This window comes from Pogona vitticeps, chromosome 12 (genome assembly GCF_051106095.1).
Source record: "Pogona vitticeps strain Pit_001003342236 chromosome 12, PviZW2.1, whole genome shotgun sequence".
Lineage (NCBI taxonomy): Eukaryota > Metazoa > Chordata > Lepidosauria > Squamata > Agamidae > Pogona > Pogona vitticeps.
Genome location: NC_135794.1, coordinates 23,465,057 through 23,489,429, shown reverse-complemented (window position 1 = coordinate 23,489,429; position 24,373 = coordinate 23,465,057). Strand labels below are relative to the sequence as shown.

The window sequence follows — 24,373 nt, the reverse complement described above, 5'->3', positions numbered from 1 at the left end:
ACAAGCATGGAAAATGGTTGGTTTAAAAAATATATTATTTGCACTTTTAAAAAAATATTATTTGTTTACACACACACACACACACACACACACACACACACACACACACACACACACACACACACACACACACACACACACACACACACACACACACACACACACACACACACAAATTTTTAGATGTTAGCCCTTTACAAATACCCTTAAAGGGAAATAAAATCATTATTGTCCAGTCAGACATTGGTTCTTCAGAGCATCAGACTAGGACCCGGGAGAACTGGGTTCAGATCTCTGTTTGGCCTGAGTGGGAGTTTGTTGGGAAGCCCCTCCTGGAACATCTCACATACTGTAGTTGAAAAACATGGTTAGGGTTGCCAAATAGAAAGCGTCTTGACAGCACATAAGATCAACTCCAGATATATACAAGTCAGGGGGCATTTTGGCATAAAGTAGATGTCCAATGTGAGTCTCTGCAGATTCTGTGGGACTGCAGTTCCCATCATCCCTCTTCCCTGGTTATGACAACGAAGGCTGATGGGACCGGTAGTCCAACAGCTTCTGGATGGCCAGAAATTAATTTAACCAAAAAACAAACAAACAAACAAACAGTCTACCTAAGAATAGAAGCAGTGATTGTACTTGGAGGGTGAGTTTTCCCCACTATGACTTTTATCATTTCAGAGATGAAGCAAGCTACAAAACCTAAGCTTTTTGGAAAGTACGCTTCTCATGGGCCGCAGATTCTCGGCATCCACAGGGTCTACATCCAGACCAGGCAAGAGAAGCGCATCAATTTTACCATCGGGAGCCGAGCTTACCTCCTTCCCAAAACATCCGTGATCATCAAGTGCCCCGTCCGGAGGTTCCAGAAGTCTCTGATCCAGTGGGAGAAGGACGGTCGGCGCCTCCAGCTCTCCAAGAGAGTCGGCGTCACCAAGTCGGGATCCCTCAAAATAAACAGCCTCGAGGCCTCCGATATCGGGGTGTACAAGTGTGTTGCAGGGCAGGCTCAGGAGACCTTTGTTCTCAAGCTCATCGGCACAGACAACCGGCTAATAGAACGGCCCAGTTTTAGGAAGCAACCAGGAGGGAGCATCGGCGGCCGCACGGAACACAACGAGGCCAACAGCTTCGGTGCGAAATGGCACAAGATGAGCCAGATGTGGCACTTGTGGAGCCGGAAGAACGAACAATATGTGGGTGACGGGCAAGTCAATGACCAGCCGTTCCTGCGACATTTGGAAACTCACGCCAGAAATTCGCCGGAAGGATATGGCTCTCGGGAATTCAAAAACAAGCGGCTGGAGGCCGTGGTTCTCCCGGGCGCTTATAGCATGGATACGGTGCATTTTGAGGAGCTGATCAAGAACTTGAGTCATCTCGTTGAGGCTGGAGAAGTCAACGACGACTTGGCTTCCCATCTCGTCTATCAGTTGATCGCTGAGTTATCCAAGCCGCCGCAGTCGACTTCTGAAAAACTTAAGGAGCCGCCCGAGGGGAAGTTCCTTCCAAGGAAAACTGGCAAGTCTCCAGATCTATCCGATAATCTCAGCACAAAGTCCCAGGGCAAGGCAGCGGTGATCAACCCAAAGGGTCCGTTGGTTATTAAGAGAAAAGGCGCGCCAAAGGTTTATTCAAACAGAACGGTCACCGTACGCGTCGGGAGCCCATTTTTCCTGACAAAGAATGTCCGTGTTATAAATTTGCTTTGTGGAACTGTCAGGGCCAGTAACCCTAAATATACTTGGAGAAAAGATGGTGTGGAGCTAAAGTCCTCTGAAAAGTAAGTGAAATGAAAATCTTTCTGCCCTTCTGTGTTTTTCTGAAAGATTCATGTGAAGTTGTTGTCAAACATCTGTGGGAGAGAAAAAAATATAGCTATCATGAAAATATTTCCATTTTTCTTGAGTTCTTTTCTTCCTCTCTCTCCCCCCCCCCCTCCATTTTTCTCCTCCTATATTTCCATCAATCTGTTCTCTGGATGGTCCAAACCATCCTGCTTTAATCAAAACACAGCCTGTTTACACATACCACCAAAGGCCAGTGATTTTGAATCTCAGATTAAAACAAAGCAACCTGACTTACTAGTAATATTCAGAGGGACTTTGGACAGTGCAGGAGAAGCAATAATCTACATATGTTGTATTTGTCTGTTTAATATATAGAATGATGCTGTGTATTGTTGGGTTTTCTGTGCTGTTAAGTTGTGTCTCACTTATGGCGACTCTAAAAGAGTATTTGAGATGTTTAAAGGAGTAGTATTTGAGTGGTTTTATCAGTTCTATTCACCCAATGAGTTTCCATGGCCCATGTGGGTATTTGAACCCGGATGTCTTAGGTCATAATTCTACTCACTAAACTAAACCAAAGCTGTATTTTTAACATTAAAGGTCCATAAAGTTAGACTGTTAGGAGACAAGCAAGCTCTTACAGGTTTAGCTTCTAAGTAATAAAAAAAAAAACACAATAAAAGATCAAGCTTTCAACAAGGAAAACACATCCCGTCATCTTCAGGATTACAAAGGGCATACTGACTACATTGCATATGGTGACATACACCCAATGCGATTGCGTCACAAAACAATCCAGGTTATTGTTTTTAATTAAAAAAAATACTTGGAAGCGAAACCTGTGAATTTTTTTTTTGAGCTAATTCAGTCTGTTTGACTGGGATTGGTCAACTTCTTCTATGATGCTCCAAGAAATCAGAAATGTTTTCAGGCAAGCTCTTGTATAACAAAGGAAGCTTGAAGAAATGGCCTTCCTAAGAATTATGATTTTGTTGAGCTTTGTTGAAAGAGTTCTTTTTTTCTCTCTCTCTGAGAGTTTAGATAGAAAGACTATTTTTGGGGACTACAACTGTCTTCTTCCAGAGTTCCCCAGCCAGATTGAAACAAGTTCAGAAAAGTGCTTGAAGCTCTGTTCTCTGCTCATTCATTCGTTGGAATAATGGAATTTGCTTCCATGTGTTCAAGTCTTATCTGCTCTTTAAACTTCCTTTAGAGTGATTTTGGAAGCCAGTGGCAAAGTCCAAATTTTGAACCTAACCAGGGAAGAAATGGGTGTCTATCAGTGTGTAGCAGAGAATGACTTTGGCTCAACCATAGGAACGTCGGCCATGTTTTTTGCAGGTAAGATTTAATTGCTACTATTTACTTCACTATGGAGAATCTCCCTGTTTCTTTAGCTTTCTGTCCACTAAATGTCTTGTATTCCCCCTCCTTGCCAGTTTTGTTTCATGCAAAATATAATATAGTCAGGATCTTGTTGGATTTTGCACATGTTGTGATGACCTGTTCTTAACACAGCCCTTAGAACCTATAGGTCACTAGAAGAGAGGATTCCTTCATAACTTGTTGTGCGTGTTTCACTGCAGGAGATGTTTTTCCTCTATCATGACTTGCAACTTAGCTTGTCTGTGCTTTCTAATCAAGGCCCTTTGGAAGGGCAGAAAGACACATTATCGTTGGCCGATCATTAGAGCTAGAAGCACATTAGTTTTGAAAAGACACAACTCCAGAAAATCTCCTTGTTTTCAAAGGAATCCCGTGCTTTAAGTCCTGAAGACCAGTTACAACACAAAGCAAGTTACAGTGGTGCCTCACTTAACGACGATAATCCGTTCCAGGAAAATCGCCGTGAAGTGAAAACATCGTAAAGGAAAAAATATAAACCCCATTGAAACGCATTGAAACCCGTTCAATGCGTTCCAATGGGGTAGAAACTCACCGTCCAGCGAAGATCCTCCATACGGCGGCCATTTTCGCTGCCTGTATAGCAAGGAATCCATCCCTAAACACAGCAGGGAGCCATTTTAATCACCCGGTGGCCATTTTGAAACCGCCGATCAGCTGTTCAAAAAACGTCATTTTGTGAAGAATCGGTTCCTGAAGCAGGGAACCGATCATTGCAAAGTGAAATTCCCCCATTCAGACCATCGTTTTGCGATTGCAATTGCAATCACAAAAAGATCATCGTTCAGCAGTTTCGTCGCAATGCGGGGCAATCGTAAAGTGAGGCACCACTGTACTTTAGACTCTTGGGAGCGATGTACGAGGATCTGCTGCTGAGATACTTAAGACACGTATTAGCCCTTAAGGTACTGTTTATGGTGTTTTGGTCCTCATTTCTCCTCCCTCTTTCTCCCTCTCTCTCTTATACAAATCATTACCCTTTCTCTCTTTTTCTGTAGAAGCTCCTGCCATACTGTTCTCTGAAACAAACACCACAGCTTTGGAGCTCCAGAACCTTTCTGTGGCAGTTGGAGGTACAATCCTAGTGAAAACTGGAGCAAACGTTATGTTGGAATGTCTAGCGAAAGGTAAGCAGGGAGGGGGAAATGCGAAACCCACCCTCTTTTCCTTCCACCCCCAGCTCCCCTGTAGTTCTGTACTGAAAAATTCACGCAGTGTGTTTTTTTTTAAAGAGAGGGTAGAAAGCCCTCAGAAAGAGTAACTGAACGTTAGTTGCAAAAATAGGTTTTTAAGACCTTGTCCCTTCCATTCACATCTGCTCGGTAGGCATGCACAGAGTCCATGTACACACACACACATGTACACAGAGGCCCTAGCTTCCCATGACCATCTCTGGCCAACCACATTATTTAAAGCTTTCCTTAGCAGCAGAAGGCCTTCAAAACCGGCTTCTTCATTCCTCAGAAATTTCCAGAGCATAGCTGTTGTCTTCTCTCTCCACGAGGGTAACTTTCACCCGCCCGTTTTCTCTTTGGGAGCCTCGCTTGTCTGCATCAGGATTAACTGTTGGTGGAATTGCCCACTTTTCTCACTCGTTCTTTGAAAAGAGATCTATTCTGCAAGGAATCCCGATGACAGAAGAAAGCTCTGTGCGGGGCTAGCCAGAAAGATGTGGCTCCGTTCAGGAGACAAAGAGGATTAGACGTGTTCGATGCCAAGCCACAAAAGAGTCTGCAGAGCTGTTAACTCAGCACCTCTCCGGAGTAGGGCTGGCTGCAGGCAGAGGCTACAAAACCACACAATTGGTATAATTGAAATATGAACTCGGCTGCATGTCCGAAAGCCGTGTGTTTGTTCATTTCAAATTCATAACCCAAACTGCGCTTCTGGCAAGGGCCCTTCCTTTATAAACACACAGCCGTTTACTGTTTCAGTGTTGCTTGGGTCTGGCATGGGGCTAATTGCTCAATAGCCCCTTGGCGCTACAGATTTGAAGTTGTGATTGCCCACATGCCTTCTATACATGCAACTGGGTTCCCCCTTTGGTTACACCAGTCGTCCGTGTCACGTGTTGCACTGCTATTTTTCACGTATTGGGTGATGATCATGGGTCGTTGCTGGTAAGCAGAGGCTAGCCTGGTTGGCCAATTAACCGTCTGTGGTGGGATAGGAGGAGAGCTTTCTATTTCCAAGATTCCTTGCAGAGTTACAATGTGTGTAAGGACCATCTGCCTAAGTCAGGGTGGAGGATAGGTTTTGTGTTCCGGGTCTTGGCAAAGAACATCAATGTCTCCCTCACCACCAAGGGTCACAGTATTTCCCAGGGCAGCAAGATGTGTTCCTCTGGTTTTTAAATAAAAATAATATTTCTATCTAGAATTTTAAAAACGTTGAAGATCCATCGATTCGTTCGCTGACTGCCTTCAAGACAAATTGCAACTGCTTCCTGCTGGTTCACTTGATAGAATTTTCCAAGGCTTGTGGTTGCTGACATAGTCTTTGAGAGTGTAGGATCCACCCTGTGATGAAAGAAGCAAAGAAAGGAATTTTGAAACTTATCTATGACTTGTACTTCTGAATCAGCGTGGCCACCCTTTGCGCCCTTTCAGAGAATCATAGAATAGTGACGTTCGAAGGGGCCTGGAAGGCCATTGAGTCCAACCCCTTGCTCGATGCAGGAACTCAAATCGAAGGACATCTGCCAGGTGGTTGTCTAAGTTTCTCTTGGATGTCTTCAGTGTTGGAGGCATCCACCACCTCTTGAGACAATCGATTCCGTTGTTGTACTACCCTAACATTAGGCCATTAGGAAGCAGCCGTGCTTGGCGGTAGACGATATTGGTAATTATAGGCCCGTCGCCAATGTTTCTTTCTCCAGCAAGGTAGTTGAGAGGGTGGTGGCTGATCAGCTTCATGCTCTTCTGGATGAAATCAATGCCCTGGATCCATTCCAGTCGGGCTTCAGGCTGCGCCACGGCACGGAAACAGCGTTGGTCGCCTTGCTTTTGCGGTACGTAAATGGCCACTCTGAATCTCACTAGTCCCCGGAACAGCTTATGGCCGCCTTCTTCTTGTCTGCTACTCCTGGATGGGAGGCTTCAGGAACTCCAGGGCAGAGACCGATTTAGCTACACATCTCTGCTACAGTGGCCCAAAGTTTTCTTTTGCAGGGTAGGGATGCTCCTGTAGTTGAAGGATTACTAGAGGACTGTTTTCCCTTTGACAATGAGCTCCATTTGAGGGGAGTTGCCATTCAAGATCAGCAAAGAGGGAGAGAAAGGGGGCCTGGAAGTGGCCCATCATCTACCGTTGCTGGCAGACTCAGGGGACACCCCAGTCGCTTGGTCATTACCAACCCCATTCATGCAAGACACATTGACAGTTGGCTTCATGGCTCGTTTCAAATTTTGCACAAAAATTCCGTTGTTCTGTGTGTGCTTTCAACCTACTTTCCATATACAGTAACACCCTCCTTCCCTCCCCCAACAGAGAGATCTGGAAGGAGTGGCTTCCCATTGCCACCCGCAGTGAGTTTCCATCGCCAAGCAGGGGATTTGAACCCTGTACTTCTAAATCTTAATCCATCATTCTGGCTACTATGCCATGCTGAGTCTCTGTTATGAAAATTACCATGTGCTGTCTTCTGCATGCTGGGTGTCCTTTTTGTGTCCTGCTTTTTGGTGATGTGCCAGTGGCTACCTTGGTCTGGCGACAGACATCTCTCTTTGAACTGAAGCCAGAATTAACAGTGGTCAGTGGCTGGGCAGCGTGGGGTCCTTTAGTTTAAACAGGCCCTCGTGTAGAAACCCTTCAAGCTCAAGATTGTGCCAGGGCAACTGATTTATTCCCTCTCCTTGTTCTGTTTTGTTATCCTCATTATTTTTTGCATTGATGGCTTATTCAAGGATGTACACACACAGTATTATGCGTATATTTGTGTGTGTATATACTCTCTCTGTGTGTGTTTGTATATGAAACAAAACAGGGAGCTGCTGGTAGTTATTCCTGTCCTGGTTTGTGTGTAGGGCCTATAAGGGGCTTTGGGTAAGCTGGCCCTTCGCCTGACAGGATATCACTAAATTGTTCCCCAGAGACAGTAAAATTATAGGAATGGAAATGGGATCGTTGCTTGAGGCTTTCTCTCCTAGCTAGAATAACTGGGAAACAATTGAACCCCGGGCACAGAAATTCCTTGGAAGTCCAACAGAGCCCTTGGGGAACCAAGAGAAGGCTTTATCTCCCCTCACCTTCAAACATAATACAGACTCCCTTGCCCCCCTTCCAAAAAAAAAATAATATCCCTCTCTGGTTGCCAACTGCTGGCATAGGTCGCAGCTGCGTGTCACGCTTAATCCAAATCAGCTACTCTGTGTACAAACCGTTTCTTACTCATACTTGGAAAGCATCAGAACTCTGGGTGATTGAAAATAAGCTGTTTTTTAAAAAATGAGTCAGCGGTGCCGTTTCCATTTTTTTTTTTTATTACTTCGGGGGTGGGCGGGATGGAATTTGTGTTTTTCCTTTGCATCGCTACCAAAAAGAGAGAGAGAGAGAGAGAGAAGAAAATAAAAAGAGAGAAGACCAAAGCTAACGATAGAAAGACAGGGATGTAAATAGTTCTGAGAATAGCTTTTAAAAAATAGTGGCGCCAGACCGACGGATCTCGGGACACGAGGCTCGGTTGTGCGGTGTCCGTACCGAGGGGTATGGCCGCGCGTGAAGTCATGTTTTCCAACTCCGCTTTGGCAACTTGAGTGGAGAGTGGCGACTTGCATCTTGCATTCAGCTGCCTGATTCACCCTGGTTTAATGTTCAATATTCTTAGCTTTTTTTAGCGTGAACCGTCTTGGTCTACTTCTTGCCCTTGGCCGAAAAGATTTCTGGCTTAAGAAAGTTTTATTTTAAAAGCTGAAGGAGGGTTTGCTGCAGGCACCGTCCCAATGGCGAGGATGAGGCCCAACTTCCTGCAGGGAAAAGGATGGGGGGGGGGAAGAGAAGAAGTGTAGCAGAGAGAGTAGCTCTTTTGAAAATTGCATGCACGCTTGGTCTCTCTCACACACCTTGTCCACTTCCTCTTTTCATTACTGTTTACATTTTCTTTTACTGTACAAGATCTCGCTTTGCTTCATTCCTGAAAAATGGGGAATTAAAATCCATCGCCCCTTCATGGATTGCTGCTTTGTTGTGGCGAAGGGGATTGAGTAATTCAGAGAAGCTATGGGCAATGCCGTGCAGGGTCATCCAAGATGGACAGGGAAGGGAAATCAACCCCAAGTGCTCACTGGAAGGACAGATCCTGAAGCTGAGGCTCCAATACTTTGGCCGTCTCATGAGAAGAGAAGACTCCCTGGAAAAGACCCTGATGTTAGTAAAATGTGAACTCAAGAGGAGAAGGGGAATGACAGAGGACGAGATGGTTGGACAGCGTCATCGAAACGACCAACATGAATTTGACACAACTCCGGGAGGCAGCAGTGGAGGACAGGAGGACCTGGCATGCCCTGGTCCATGGGGTCACGAAGAGTCAGACACAACTTAATGACTAAACAACAACAACAACAAAAATCCATCTGCCAAGAGGCATGCAGCATTTTCCCTTTCGCCAGGCACAACTGGAATGGCACCTGTCACATCTGCAAGCTTGGGCTGAACTTTTTTAGGGTTAATTGGTAAACGAAGCAGAAGGAGGAAAAGGCAGCAGGAAAAGTCACACTGGAGTCATCCCCCCCCCTTTTTTTCCGATGACATAGTAGGGACAACTGCACCCCAGTGAAGCTGAGCCACTGATGTGCTCAGGAGTGTCCAGCTAGACAATGCAATAAAGCTGACAAAGTGGCTCTGCAAACCTGCAGTCTTCCCATCCCCGTCTACGTCACTCCGTGAAAAGGAATCTGAGTTCACATCAGCTGCATAGGTTTGATCTAGAGAAGGGCACAGATCAGGAAAATGGTGATTTGTTTTGATTCGTGATTAATCAAGGTTGACGAATTACAAATTTATAATTTTTTTCTGACAAATCGATTTGTCAATTTGGTGTTTTTTTTTTACTTTAAAACTCTATAAAACAGCCCCCCCCCAAACACATAGAGAAACCAAATTTACAGAGAAATTTTTACTGACTCTACAAGCCACAGACAAGTTTGGTGAAGTTTCAGTTTCAGACCTGCAAGTTATACACCCAAAGATAGCCCCTCCCAGGTGCCTAGAGTCACCAAAATTACAGGGAAGCTTCCATTGACTCTCCTCTACAATCCGTCCAATTTTGGTAAAGATTCGGTTTCAGGCATTCAAGTTATACACACACAAAGTGGGTCCCCCCAGGAAAGCCCCCTTTAGCAGCTGGCTTAAGGAAATCTAGTCTTTACCAAACTGGGAGATATTGTAGAGGAGAGTCATGGTAGGCTTCTGTGATTCTCTAGGTAACTGGGAGGAACTTTCCTGGGGGGGGGCTTTTGTGGGTGTATAACTCGGACATCTGAAGTCTAATTTTCACCAAACTCAGAGAGATTGTAAAGGAGAGTCAGAGGTAGTTTCTCTGCCGCTTGGTGTCTCTAGGTGCCCTGGGGCTGTTTATAGTCCAACAGATCAATGAATCAAAAATTGCTAAAACTTCATGGATTCGTGTTCCTTGGGGGGGGGCAATGATTCATACGAATAGAAATTCGTGATTTTAGAACAAATTTGGCAAATTCGTGATTTTTTTTCAACAAATTTGGTGATCTGTTTTTCAATTCATGCCCATCTCTAGTTTGATCAAAGGGCAGTTTGTCTAGCCCCTCCATCCTTATGCCTCGTGTTCCTTGAGATTTCCAGAACTAGATGGAAGAGGAATGTTTGAGCTTGCTTTCGCAACAGTGTCGCCTGCTGTCCGCTTAAGGATGCTTCCACACTATACAAAATGTGCATGGGGCACCATCTGCTGATGAAACTATGAGAAGTGCATGACGTTCTATTGTTCCTTTAAATGCTTTTCAATAACTCTGAAATATTCTCTAGGTTTCTCAAATTTGGAGTTTTTCAAATGTTTCTCACAGCTCATCTCCAGTTTTCCCGATTCTTGACTATATTATTTCAGCAAGGCTTCTCTTAGTATTAACAAATCCTCTCTGTGGGAAATGATTGGTTCTGCATATATACTGCTGGGATTATTTCCCAGCAAATCTGGCACTTTTGTTCTTATTTGGCTTGTAGATGCTCTTGGATGGAAAATACAGAATACTTTATAAAATCCTAAAATATTCTGGGGGAGTGAATAATTAGTAACCCAAAACTTTTTATAGTGTGTAATATTTTACTAAGCTTTTAAGGCTGGAGAAAATGTGTATTTAAGCAGAGTTTGCTTTATGGGCTCCCTACAGGACAAAAAGCTTGGAGGAGATAAATGCATGTTTTCTATCTGCTTGCAGACTGTGCCTGGGTGCGCTAGAGATTCGCTTCTTTTTACCTTGAAACTCTTTCAGTCCTTTGTCCAGGCTGAGTCCATTGAATCAAGGTGACATCTGAGTCAACAGGCCATAGGGCTGCAGCCTAAGACCATCAGCTCCCAGATGTGGGAGCAGATGTGCCTAACGGGCCAGGTGCCTCTGCTGTTTGCAACTTGTAGAACCAGACACGGGGGCCAAATGCATGACTGGGACACCAAAGGCCCATTAGCTCCATCCTCCGTCTGCAGGAATTCAGACAGGATCCTGGCTCTATTTATTTAGCCCAGGTTAAAGTGTGCCTTATACGCCACCCCCATCATGCTTAAAGCACTCGCTGGGTGGATTATGGGGTGACGTACAAATTAAATAAATAAAAATAAATGTCACCCCCAAGAGGCCAATGAAAGATGATCTTCATGTAAGGGTGGGCTTAGGTTTGACCTCCAGAGGTTGCTAGATCACAACACCGGTCAACCCTAGCCAGCACAGGTGGCAATGAGGGCTGATGGGATTTGGAGTCCCTTCTGTGCATTGCTGCCTTGGGCCACACCAGGCCATGGTTGGGAAAAATGCAGCAGGTACCCTCGTTCCGAGCCGTGGAGAGACGTGAAGATCTGTGCCTGCTTTTTTTTAAAGTTAATCCCGAAGGTGGGGGTCCACAGCAATACTCCTGAAATCAGCGGTGTTGCAGCCACTGCTCTTAAATGCCCCAGGACTGTGGCCTTTAATAATGGGGTTTTGCTAGTAACTTTTTTGGTTCTTTGTTTGGCTGTGGTTGATTCCTGCCTTTTTTTTTTTTTTAAACTTCTGGCAGAGATTTAAACAAGTTCAGGCTCTCCTTGCATTGTTTCCTTAACCTACGTGTAGTGTGAGTAGCTTTTCCTGGGTAGCTTTCGGAAAATATAGCATGTATAAAGAATTTTAACTCTAGCCGAGAAAAAAGCTGTGAGCGGCTGCCAGGACTCTGGCCCAAAGTATTTCATCGGCAGCCACAAAAGAGTCTCTGGTTCGACATAAAATCTCTTCCTATTTCCTAGAGATCTTCTTCTCATATAGCTGAGCTGTTATCGCCTCACTATTTACAGTTTCTGGAGCTCATGCCCGTTCTTCCTTCCGATAGGTTGTTGGTTCGTTTTACTTATTTATTTATTAAATCTCTTTTTTTAAAAAAAACGTTCAGTCTTTTGAACGGAGTTGCCTGTGGCAGCCCTGCTAGAGCAATTTTGTTTCTAATGGCTTTTTGATGGACACTTTTATTTTCCATAAAAACGGTGAGTTCCAAAAATTAAGTCTGGTTTACATTATATGGAGAAGAAAACCGGAGGTGTGGACGGAAAAGCGCTAAGCTTCTGACTTAGATGCTGAACTCCGTCTCTCAAGGATCGTTCCACCTCTTGGAGAAATTGCATGCAAAGCAATTCTGAAAAATGATCTGTGAATAAAATTTTTAAAAGGGCCAAAGGTTTCAGCCTGGCTTAATAATGAGATTTAATTTGGGAGGAACCAAGGTGCTGCTGTCTGAAGTTTCCAAGTTCAGTTTCATTTATTTATTTGTTTGTTTGTTTGTTTAAAATATTTCTGCGCCGCCTTTCTCCCCAAAAGGACCCGAGTTAAGAGAGTTTCCAGTTAAAAGAATCCGGTACCAGGTCAAACAAACAAAGAAATAAGCAAACGTCAATCTTAAGAACCTGGAGTTCAGCTGCATGTCGGAGCAGACCCTCCCAGGGAAGATGAACTAGCCGGCGGGGGGGGGCAGCTTTAGGTGTGTCTCTTCCCCAAAAACGGTTTGCGGCCAGTTTTTGAACTCTGCTCTCCGAAGCCGGCAGGGCACACACCTCTCTCTGCAACTCTTGCAATTTTCCTGCAGTATCCAGAAAATAGTGGTGCATAGGCTACAGAAATGGATGTTATCCACAAAAGCTCACAGTTTGTTTGATTTTTTTTTTTTTAGTGGTGTAATAAAAGGTATCACCTTCTCTTGAATTGCCACCATTTTTAGGGCAGCGCCACTTTTTCCTAATTCTTTCCCAAGGCGTAGTCCTGTTACTCTGTGGCATGGCAAGACGACCCCTTTAATGAGCTCCTCATAGCATCTATGGACTCAAGACCATGCTGTGATACACAACGCTCATGGCCACCTCCTGTTTTATCCTACTCGTGTGTGGATATCTGATGCGCAAGACAGTGAAGTCAGGGTGGAGCTGTGGCCGGGCAGGTGCAGAAATTTCTAGGGTTTTTTTTTTTTTGGCTTAAGTCATAACTAAGAGCGGTGCCTGCATTGCAAAGGTGGCTAAAATGCAACTTGTGGCTTTCATGTCCACCTAGGGGCCCAAATGCCCCTCCTAATGCCCCTGCTACCCACTTCGCCCTTAATTTTTAAAACAGGGTCTGTTCTGCTGGAAAAGGCAGATGTGGCTTGCAAAAATGAGCGTTGATCTGTCTTCCATTTTAATCCCAGGTCTCCCCCTGCCTGAGGTGGCATGGTTCAAGAACAACCGCTCCTTGAGAAGCCACGTTATCCCCTCCGCGAATGGTTCCTTACTCTTGAGGAATGTTTCTGGTGACGATGAAGGAACGTACTCTTGCACGGCCACCAATGTGCTTGGACAAGCCATCGCAACTACTATTCTTCGACTGACGGGTAAGCCCAGAGTCTGGCGTAAGGGTCCTCTGCAGGCACTTCTGGAGAAACTGCTGAAGGTCCCTTTTTGCTTCCTTAAGGGAAAAGGTGATCTCCTTAGCTTTCTCCTCCAGGTGCTGCATTTCCATCGCCAATGACACTTTCTAAAGGTGGCAGGTCTTCTCTGAAACCGTAGATAGCTTCTAGTGATAGGAATGCACTGACCTTTAAGTCTGTCAAGCTTTCTCTAGCCTGTGCTTCTGTCAAATGCAGATTCAGTTGGGTTGCATCCATGAAAGAGGATCCCCAATCCAACTTCTTCGTCTTTAAGGTATTGGGAGATCCTTTCTTGTTTCTCCTACAAATTTCAACAGATGGAAGACGCTCTCTTCTTTTTTTTTTTTTAGAAAAAAGTTGCCCTTAACACATTCAGGGAAACCAAAACAATCACCTTGTCGGGGAAGAGGCAAAGCTGACACACTGCTCTCCACTCTTCCTTCTTACACCTAAGAAGACACCACCCTTTCCGAGTAAACGTCCCCATCGCTCTTATTCGTGGGATGCGCCCTGGCTATGTTTTTCCCGTCTCCTTTTTCTTCTCAGAACAAGCACGTCAGGAAACTAACAATGGGTCATCTGTCAGCAACGGCAGGAAGAAACGCGTCCTCATGGCCTCTGGGATCGGTACCAATGTTACAGTTGTGCCTGGAGACCTTTTACGGATAGGTAGGTTTCACAAACGTATTTGGTAGGGTGTCACTGGGGGCCTCATTTTAGCTGGGCAACCAATAATGGCTTGCTAAATCTGTTGCCCTTCTATTCATGCTGCCTATTGCATGCATTATTTCTCAGAAATACCTCTCTCTCTCTGTCTATTCTATGGTATTCAATGGAAGAGGAAGCCAAGAAAATCTTGTTAGCTTTTAAAGTGTCCCAAGATGCTTCGCTATTATGTAGCAGACCAAATCAGTTACCTTCTACTCAAAAGAAGAATAACTGGAATATGGGAACGTGTAGATTTGGGGGTGTGCTTTTTTTTTTAAAAAAAAAAAATTAAAATTCCTAATGTTATGAGACTAGAAGATTAACCTATCCTTGCTTTCTAGGTTGCCCTGTACATCCTAGTGCAAAGAACACAATCCGGTGGTTCTTCAAAAATCAGCCAATTCAAGAAATTGACGGCCTCAGTCACAGAAACTTGGTTCGCGGACGCATCTTAGAGGTGAAGGTTGCCTCCGACCGATTGGCTGGGCAGTATAGATGTCAGACTTCCTCAAGCGCCAAGCCGTTGTCTGTCTGGGTAAATGTCAAGAAGGAAGGTTTGTTGAAGATTCCACGAACACCATTCTTACCTTTAATGTTTACACCGTGATCTTCTGATTGAGCAATAACCCTATACCGTTGGTACATTTTAAGGTTACGCCTTCTTTAATTGTTTCAAGACTTTCCCAGTTTTACACCAGACATGGAAAGCCCTGCTCAGAGTGCCTTCCCTGTGCCTCAGTGTGCCCTTAACACATTCAGGGAAACCAAAACAATCACCTTGTCGGGGAAGAGGCAGAGCTAACACACTGCTCTCCACTCTTCCTTCTTACACCTAAGAAGACACCACCCTTTCCGAGTAAACGTCTCCATCGCTCTTATTCGTGGGATGAGCCCTGGCTATGTTTTCCCCGTCTCCTTTTTCTTCTCAGAACAAGCATGTCAGGAAACTAACAATGGGTCATCTGTCAGCAACGGCAGGAAGAAACGCGTCCTCATGGCCTCTGGGATCGGTACCAATGTGCCTCAATGTTCAAAAATCCAAGATTTTTGCACACTTGTATTTAAAGTTGTTTTTTTTTTTTAAGTTGGCCTTTTCACTTTTGTATAGAAGGGAAAAAAATGCATAGCTGTTAACCCTTCTTGAGTTTGGGAATTCTCTGCCATAGTTCATGTGAGTGTAAGAGGAGTCCCCCAGTTGTGGACCATTCTCGGTGCCTCGCGCATGTTAGAAACCCCCAAATTCTGTACGATGGAACTGGGAGCCATCAAAGGGCTTTGGCAGGGTGGGACAAATTGCTATCCAGCTGATGTAACGGTGTAGTGTAGATACAATCCAGGATTGCCTCTTATGACTTGCATAGGGTAATTCCAGACCTGGCTGAGGGAATGGAAAACCCGGCTGTCTGTTTCCTTAGTATAGCCCTTTGATAAACAAAGCATCAGCAGGGAAGATGGGCTTCTGTTCTTGAAACTGTGAGTGCGTGGGAGAGAGAGAGAGAGATCCAGAAGCCCTTTGAACACCTTTCAAGGATCTGAAGGCTAGACACGGGCAAGTAGGTGGAAACAGATATATACCCTGTTTTCCCGAAAATAAGACCTAACCTGAAAATAAGCCCTAGTATGATTGTTCAGGATGCTCGTAATATAAGCCCTACCCCCAAAATAAGCCCCAGTTAAGTGAAAGCCCACCACACCTGTGCAGCAACGAGAAGATGATGACATGACTGTATTGGAATAAATGAAGATGGTTGTACATTTAAAAAAATTAAACATCCCCTGAAAATAAGCCCTAATGGATTTTTTGGAGCAGAAATTAATATAACACCCTGTCTTATTTTTGGGGAAACACGGTATGCCATAGAATCATGGAGTTGTAAGGGGCCTCTAAGGTGTCCAACCCTCTGATCAAGGCAGGAATCCCAAAGTATATATTACAGAGGGTTGACCAATTTTCTCTTGAATGTCTCCAGTGCTGGAGCACTCACTACCTCCTGAGGTCACGGTTTCTGTTGTCGTACCGCTCTAACACTTAAGAAGCTTTCTCTGATATTCAGCGGAGATCTGGCTTCATGTAGTGTGAGCCCGCTGTTATGTGTCCTGCACTCTGGGATGATATGAAGCCAGTTCCGTTTGCAACAAACAATGGAGAAAGGAGGCTTGAATTCACTGCACAAGAGCTACAGGTAGTCACCTCTTTGCCCGCTTGCGTTTGCCCCTGCTAAACCCACACCGCCACCCTTTGCCCATGGGCAGCGGTGGCTCTGACGTCAACATGGGTGGATGTTCCCTTAGCTCTTCCCATTAAAAGGCACCGTGCATCTCTTTGTGGCAGACCTTATGTAGGAGGAACAAAGGCAAAAGCAATGGTGGGGAAGCATGGAAGAGGATGATGTCTGGGTTCCCTGCAGGATCCCTGGGAGCGAGGCAGGCAGTGGCACTGTAGAAGCCCTGCCTGGAGTCAAGAGCATTCCGTGTCAGGGAACCCTCTCTTCTACAGCCCAGAGCTTCAGGCTTCAAGCCGGACATTTAGAGGCGGTGCTCCCTGAATTGATGGAGGACTCTTGACGGCCATCGCTGGGCCTTTGGTCACCTCTCCATCTTGCAAATTCACTTCCTCAGTTTGGTGATTTGTCGCCCGGAGGTGAACAGAGGCTCCGTCTGCAAGCCTGGTTGCTAAGATATGCGATTCTGGAGTAACGTCGCCACGGCAGTTATCAGGCATGGTTAGAGCTGCTTCTAGTTTCGTGGGAAGCTCAGCGCCCTGGCATCGCCGGGGCCTTAGGCACCTGGGTTATGATGTTCAGGGGGTCAGGTCTGAGACCTGTTTTGCGACAGGTGGTAGCCGCCTGGAAAGGACAGGGGGGGCGCCGGCAAAAATACCAGGCACACCGTTGCTCCTTGGTTTGTTCTAGGAGGCAACATCGAGTGGCTTTAAAAAGCTTAGGGTTGTGTGTGTACCTATCTGGACGCACACCTGTGGGACAATATTTGAGGGCTTTACATGTTTAAAATATTGCTAAACAGGGCAGTTTTTTCACCGTGGGTGCACGGCGAGAGCCCCACGGCGCCATGTCTTCGTGGCAAAGCAAATCACACAGGCTGTCCGTCACGCTTGCACTCAGTAAATTTTAACCACTTCTGCTTTGAGAGGGGTATTTTTGTGTTATTTTAAGAAAGCCAGGAGTAATAAGGAAATGCTGACAGCCCTATAAGTTAAAGAATTCATTATGTGCTGCAGGAAAGAGATTGTAGACACAGCTGGGAGCGATCAATTATTCTGGGGTATTAGAGGACCAAAACTAACCCCCCCTTTAAAAAAACCTACACAACACCCCAGATTGCATAAAAATCTGTCAATGTTGTATATTACTTTGTCATAAATGATGTCTACAAGAGGCGAAGGTGGGATCATTCCCAATTGTAACCCACATTTTGAAAAGATCTTTTTACTGCTGGAGACCATTGTTCTGACCATTTGCAGAATTAATCTTTTATTAATTTATTGCAATTTCTATGCCACCCCATTAGCATTGCCACTCTTTAGGCGGTTAATAAAATACAATAAATCCTGTTGATAGCTTTAAATAATTAAATACACAAATTAAAGCCCATTTGAACATCCCAGGACAATATTCACACTGGTAGAAGGCAGCTTCAGTTAGCTTCCTAAAAACTGGGAGAGTTTGCACCCGGTGAATCTCTGTAGGAAACATGTTCCTGAGGGAAGGGGCCACCACCAAGCAAGCTGTGTCCCTCATATTGGCCTCCTTAGATGTTAAAATTATTAGCATCAAGGGCTGTGTAGAGCATGTGAGATGGGTAGCTCTTCTGTGGGACTCTAGAATAGCAGTTCTCTTGACTATTTCAGAGCATAATTTTACAGACTTCCACAGCATGGTTAGGTCTTTGACTACTGCTCCCAGAATCCTCAGTCCGTAGGGCTTCTGGGGAGTCTGGGCCTTAGAGGTCAACTAATAGCCTTCTGAGGCTCTTCATCTACCAAGTCAACGATCAACAGTATCCTCTTACCTTCTGCGCTGGATTAATATTCTGAAGAACCCTAGTTTAGAATTTTCTGAGTGGTAAATTTAGAATTTTTTTTTCAGCTAGCAGTTGAAAAAAGAGAAAAGCAAGAATTCAGTGCCAAAGAAGGCTCAAATCCCAGACACAGATTCAGCCCTAAGGCGGAGCGTTCTGAAGCTATCAATATTGGGAGATGCAACCTTGACTCTTAATGTGCACACCTTTTGCCTTTCCCTCCCCTTTAACAGAATACAGGTGGGAACTTGCTGAGTGGAATCCATGTTCGGCTACTTGTGGAAATGCGGGGACCCAGTTCCAAAGACTGCAGTGTGTGAACACGAGGGAGGAAAAAGTGGACAAGTCTCTGTGCAAAGCGAGCCTGAAACCAGCCGTGACTTATCAGCCTTGCAACATCCAAGATTGTCCTCCCAGGTAAATAGGTTCCTTTTGCTTTCATTCATTCATTCATTCATTCATTCATTCATTCATTCATTCATTCATTCATTCATTCATTCATTCATTTTTGTACCTAGACTTTTGTTTATTGACTGAACTACTGGATGGTTTAGTGGTTTAGGTCTCTGGCTGCGGAGCCAGACGTTGGGAGTTTGAATCCTCCCACTGGGTCTCCTTTACAGAGCCTGGACGTGAGGATCCCTCGGGTCCCTTCCAGCTCTGCAGTTTTAAGATGATGACAATGACTAAATTTGCAAAATGTTGCTGAAGCTTTCAAGTTATGTTACTCTCTTTCATTGTGTGATGGAATAGTCTGTTTTCAGCTTACAGATATCAATTCCAAAATGGGTTTAAAACAAACAACCCCCCCCCAAGAAACAGATGCTCCTTTTCTATCCAGCTATCAAAAGGATGTGAGGTGCATGATTCTGCACTGAAGATCTTTTAAGTACTAAGCATTTAAAGCACTGGGCCAGGATCTCTCTCTCTCTCTCTCTCTCTCTCTCTCTCTCTCTAAGTTTAAGTTTCTCTCTTATTTCTTAAAAAAAATCAAATTCTTCACATCAGAAATGTGAATTTTGTAAAATTTCAAACCAAAACAGAAAACTGAACTGAAACTATATTCTCATCCAACCTAATCCAGTCCATCCAAGAGGGCCATGGTTCATTTGTGAAGGCCTAGTTACCGGTTAATGTGTTAGGGAACTGCTTTTTCGTGTGTGTGTGTGTGTGTGTGTGTGTGTGTGTGTGTGTGTGTGTGTGTGTGTGTGTGTGTGTGTGTGTGTGTGTGTGTGTGTGTGTGTGTGTGTGTGTGTGTGTGTGTGTGTGTGTGTGTGTGTGTGTGTGTGTGTGTGTGTGTTGCTGTTACTTTTCCGGTGACTTTTTCACCCCTTCTCTCTCTAGGTGGGCGATGAGCGCTTGGTCCGAATGCTCTGCGTTGTGTGGCAATGGTTTCCGTCAGCGACAAAGGTTTTGCAAACAAGTCACAGCAAACGGCACAGCTATAAGGTTGCCTCCAGACACTTGCGCCCAGAATGAACACCTTTTGGAAAGGAAACCTTGCGTGGGGCAGTTTTGTACGGAATGGATTCTTCATCCTTGGGGCCAGGTCATTAAGGCAAATTTTCTAAAATCTCTTAATCTGCATGGGTGGTGTCGCTCCGTCTTGCATGATCTCCGCCTTTCTTTTCTTTTTAATCCCCTGCCCCGCCGCGCTGTCCCCTATCCCTATGCCTAACCTATAAAATAAATACATTTTTAAAAAACTATTGATCTCCCCCTTTCTAAAGGAAGCTGTTTGTTTCCTTTGTTTTCAGTGCATCGGTCAGTGTGTGAGTCGCGGCGTTGGTTTGCAGCACCGACGCGTTCACTGTCAATATCAGAATGGAACAGCCGTGTTAGACTCACAGTGTCACCACCAGGAAAGGTAAGAGTTGCCCTCAAGCAGGGGCGTTTCTGTTGGGTTTGTCTGTCGGGTTTATACGTTCCAAACCATCTTTGTTGTTGTTGTTGTTGTTTCGGGCGTTTCGCCCTTCCCTCCGTGCAGACCAGCCACGAGAAGAAACTGTTCTTCGGAGAAATGCGACGTGTATTGGCGGACGGGACCCTGGAGGCCTTGCACCGCAGACTGTGGGAGCGGATTCCAGTCACGGCACGTCGGCTGCATCCACGGGAAAAATAAGAGACCCGTTGCGGATCTTTCCTGCGCCTGGAGGAAGAGACCGGCCACCTGGAGGCACTGCAATGTCACTTCCTGTGACAGTATGTAAAACGTTTATTTCCATTTTGGAACTTGCTGGTCATTTGGACCATTTGCATTTAAGAGAATGGGGCCGAAGGCTAGCCTTTAGGGTGGACTCCGTAACCTGCTGAGTTCAGCCCTCCCTCCCTCCCTTAAAATTAGTGAGTAACGTCCAGCAAACTGTTTGATAATGAAGAGCTAAAACAGCAAAATGGATACCCCAGGTTAGACGCAGGCCATGCTATGAGTCCGGACCCATATTCTCGTAATGCAACTCACTCAAGCTTGAGTCTCCAAGGAGTCTCCAAGGATTACTCAGCAGTAGATGGAGAACATGTTGGCATTTTATCTAGCTCTTGTGCGAGGTGCTCCTCTAGGACGTTAAGCCTCAAAGCATCTCCCTAGTCTCAACTGCGATGGTGTAACTGTCCTATCTTTTTTTTTTCATTCACATTTCAATGTATTTTTCAGAAGGCGAATGCCAGGATACCACTCCCTACTGTACGTTTGTAAAGCAGCTAAAATTGTGCTTGGTAGACCTCTACAAACAAAAGTGTTGTCAGTCCTGTGGAGAGCATTATTCCTTTACGGAAAGTTCTTGATGGCACCGTGAAGAAACGGCAAGAAGAGTTTTGATTCAGTAAAGACCATCAACCAAGAACCCCCAGGGTTGGTTAAAAAAGCAAGTTGCGTGAATGTTCTGCACGGGATTTTTTTTGTCCCCCCCCCCACCTTCTTGCCTTCTCCACCCTCACCCATCCCTCTCCAACCACAACACATGGTTTTGTTGTAATTCAAACACAGAGGGTAGTTTTTTTTTAAAAAAAGGGTACAGCCAGGTCTTCTTACAACTTTTAATAGAAAGGGAGTTGGACTGATCCATTGCCTTCAAGTTGTGCTCCTGGAAGTAGAAAGATAAATAATAATAATAATTGTGTGCCATCACGTCAGTTCTGACACACACTGACCCTTTTCAGGGTTTTCCAAATAGGGAATACTCAGAGGTGTATTACCATTCCCTTCCTCTAGGGGTGCCCTAGGACTGTGCAGCTTGCCCAAGGTTACCTAGGCTGGCTGTACTCGCAAGAGGCAAAGTGGGGAATTGAACTCCCAACCTCTGGCTTTGCAGCCACATCCTTAGCTCACTGAGCTGTCCGGCCAGATTCAGAAAGACAGATAACTTTTTTTTTTTTGTAAAACATTAGAAAGCAGCAACCATTTGAATTTTCTACTTGCCTTCTCAGCCGGACCCCCTCCCTTTACAACATTTGTGCAAATCAATGGAAGCAGCAGGCAGTCATTTTTTTTATTTCACCTGTCCTCTCTCAATGCACAACTGCATTTCCTTCATGTTACGACAAACGGGGCATTACCACAGACTCCCTCTTATTGAGATGAGCTGTCAAATGGAAAACAAATTTGTTTCCCTTCCCTCATTTAAGGGCCTGCAGTAAAAGACGAGGCGTACATCATTATGATTTTTTTTAAAGACATCCTCCAGGATGGCTTTCAAATTTGTGAAGCTTTAGTGGAGAGGGGAATGGCTTGAGCCTCTCTCGCACGGAATCGATATGAAATCAGGTTCAAAGTTTCTATGCAGGAACTCTACGGTTGGGAGCTGTTCTCTTGCGTTTAATCCATTCAAAATCATTTGATATTGCATTAAACAGGAACGCATTTCCAGCCAAAAGCACCGTTCAGCCTAGGTTGCTCTTTTAGAAATATTCTACCCTTTCCCAGCCACTGGAAGGGAAATAAAGAGCAACAGAGCAAACAAAGAAAAATGTATCCATTGAGGCAGATATATAAATACCCAGTTTGATGGGTTTTCAGCCATTTTGGCTTATTATGCATTTAGTTAATGAAGGACAGTCAGATGTTAAAACCACAACCTCAGGAAGTGGCCTTTTGCCATACTGATTACGTGAAAATAATGTCTGGCCAAAAGGGAAGGGGTAAAAGGTTGTTTTATGACTGGGAAAAAATGCACACAGTATGAAATATATTAAAAGGTGGATACATTTGAAATAATAAAACAGTACAATGGAAACCTCTGGAAATTGTTGGTGCCACTGGAAAACAAGTTTTGGATGGAGTAGGTTTTCTCAGAAAACTGGGAGAGAGTTGTAATGCAGAAGGGGAATTTCCCCAGTCCCAATTCTGCTAAAAGAGGATAGTTCTGAATACAGATGGGCACGAACTGCAGGATCATGGCCACCACTGGATCATGGCCAATGAGAATATGCTGTTGCAGAAAGGAAAAACTAGGGCTGGAAAAGGTACAGGAAAGAGCAGCTGAAATGTCCAAGAGGGCTGAAGACCTTTTCTATGAAGGAAAGCCATAAAGATTTAAGGTTCAGGCTATTTCTAACGTCTGTTTCTGGCCTTAGGACGGGTAGGAAGATAGGAAGCTTTTTCACAGGACTGGTAATTGATGGGTTTCGTCATGAAACCTTCTGTGTCCGGATGTCCATCCTCTGCTTCAGAGCTAGCCATGAATTCTCTGTGGAAACGCCATCTCTAGATAGAGTCTGAATACCAGGTGGGGGAAATAACTGCAGGGAATGAATGGGCTCTTTCCTTTAGAGGACTTGCTTGCGATTTTGATGGACCATTGTCAAGAAACAGGATATGAGACTGGATAAAGGTTTAGTCCAATGTCACTAGGGCTGCTCTTATAGTTTCCCTGCAGAAGTCGGGAACCTTCTCTTTGATTATAAGCTTGCCTTGCATTTGCAACCCCTACGCAAATATCAACCTGCCTCTCTTGTGGAGCCAGGCCCTCTGATCGCAAGGAACACCCGAGGTTTTGTTTCTGTTCAGATTGTATCGGGAAAAGATTAACTCACTTTTGTTGTGTATTGTCGTTTTGCCTCACTGACAGCTAAACAAACACTGTGGTATATAGAAAAGCCTTGCAATATACAGTAAGAGACAGTATATTTGGCTGAGAGCAAAGAAGTGTTTTGATCATATCAGAATTAACCATGACGGCCATGAATGGTCAGTAGAATCAAGGCACTGAAGGTTTTTTCCTGGGTGGTAGCATCACATGAGCGCTCCTTACACCGGGGTTGGGGAAAGGTTATCAACTCTGCACAAGTAGGAACATGTATGGGTAAAGTTAGGCTGAATCTGTTCAGTACAATTGTTTTCTGCATGCAGGGATTTTTTTTTTAAAGACAAAAGCTGTTTTAAAATGGAATCCTTCTGTATGAAAAGTGATGTATATAAAAAAAGGAGAAACTTTACCACTTCTCATAATATATATAAGTTTAAATCCAATTAGTAATCGTAACCACAGCAGACTCATTTAATGAATGGGACTTATTATGAATGCATTGTGTGCCGTCAAGTCAGTTCCGACTTACGGGAACCCTTTTCAGGGTTTCAAGGGAGAGAATACACAGAAGTGGTTTGCTCTTCCCTATTTATGGGAGCGCCCTGGGACGACTGTGCCGCTGGCCCAAGGCCACCCAGGCTGGCTCTTATTGCAGGAGCCACAGTGAGGAATTGAACTCCCAACCTCTGGCTCCAGAGACCAGATACCTAAACCACTGAGCTAATGCTGATGCCAATCCTGTCTATTTAATGGATCTGTTCTAGGTGTGATTCGAGTTGGATTTAATCCATAAATGGTTTCTCTTAAGACACATCGATGTAATGGGAAATTGCAACCTGTGCTAAAATTACTTGCGTTGAATTCAGCCAACTTTAAAGTGATTGACTTTGGCTGAAGTGTTGCCCAAGATTTTAAATTTATCATGGCTCTTGTTTGTTTATACCTTTTTGTTTTAAATTAAAGCACATGTAATATACTTTTGTACATATTTATTATCTGATCTAAAAGTGCAATATTTTTTGTACAGTGTGTAATAAAGATTTTGGAACATATATTTTTCTCTGTTACTAAAACTTACCTATGTTTTTTTTCCATCTGTAATTCATATCCAAAATGAGTTGTGGTGGCATTCCTTGAGTTGCTAGCACTTTGGTTTTAAAAGCACATTCTACAGAAGCAAAGCTATGGATGTCGGTCACAGTAGCTGGTCACACAGCCGATTAACCAAAGATGCCTCATATTAAATATTCTTAATAATAATCTCTATATTCACCCAGAATAAACATTTCTGTTTGTTATCCCAGC

The 24,373-nt window shown here is 44.5% G+C and overlaps 1 protein-coding gene across 5 annotated transcripts in view; it reads left to right on the top strand.

Annotated features, from left to right (window-relative positions):
- Window positions 1-24,120, top strand: part of ADAMTSL3 (ADAMTS like 3) — a 152,857-nt gene extending 128,737 nt beyond the window's left edge. For 3 of the 5 annotated variants that reach the window (XM_072982133.2, XM_072982132.2, XM_072982134.2), the window contains exons 21-31: window positions 685-1,786; window positions 3,007-3,134; window positions 4,196-4,324; window positions 13,080-13,262; window positions 13,845-13,967; window positions 14,348-14,560; window positions 18,278-18,461; window positions 19,389-19,593; window positions 19,802-19,911; window positions 20,032-20,246; window positions 20,698-24,120. In XM_072982133.2, coding sequence (XP_072838234.2) covers window positions 685-1,786; window positions 3,007-3,134; window positions 4,196-4,324; window positions 13,080-13,262; window positions 13,845-13,967; window positions 14,348-14,560; window positions 18,278-18,461; window positions 19,389-19,593; window positions 19,802-19,911; window positions 20,032-20,246; window positions 20,698-20,828 — 2,723 coding nt within the window. In that variant the 3' untranslated portion in view covers window positions 20,829-24,120. Of the gene's footprint in view, window positions 1-684; window positions 1,787-3,006; window positions 3,135-4,195; window positions 4,325-13,079; window positions 13,263-13,844; window positions 13,968-14,347; window positions 14,561-14,935; window positions 18,165-18,277; window positions 18,462-19,388; window positions 19,594-19,801; window positions 19,912-20,031; window positions 20,247-20,697 lie in introns of those variants that run through there. The other 2 variants (XR_013539021.1, XM_078381150.1) reach the window with 2 other exon arrangements.
- The last annotated feature ends 253 nt before the right edge of the window (window positions 24,121-24,373 follow it).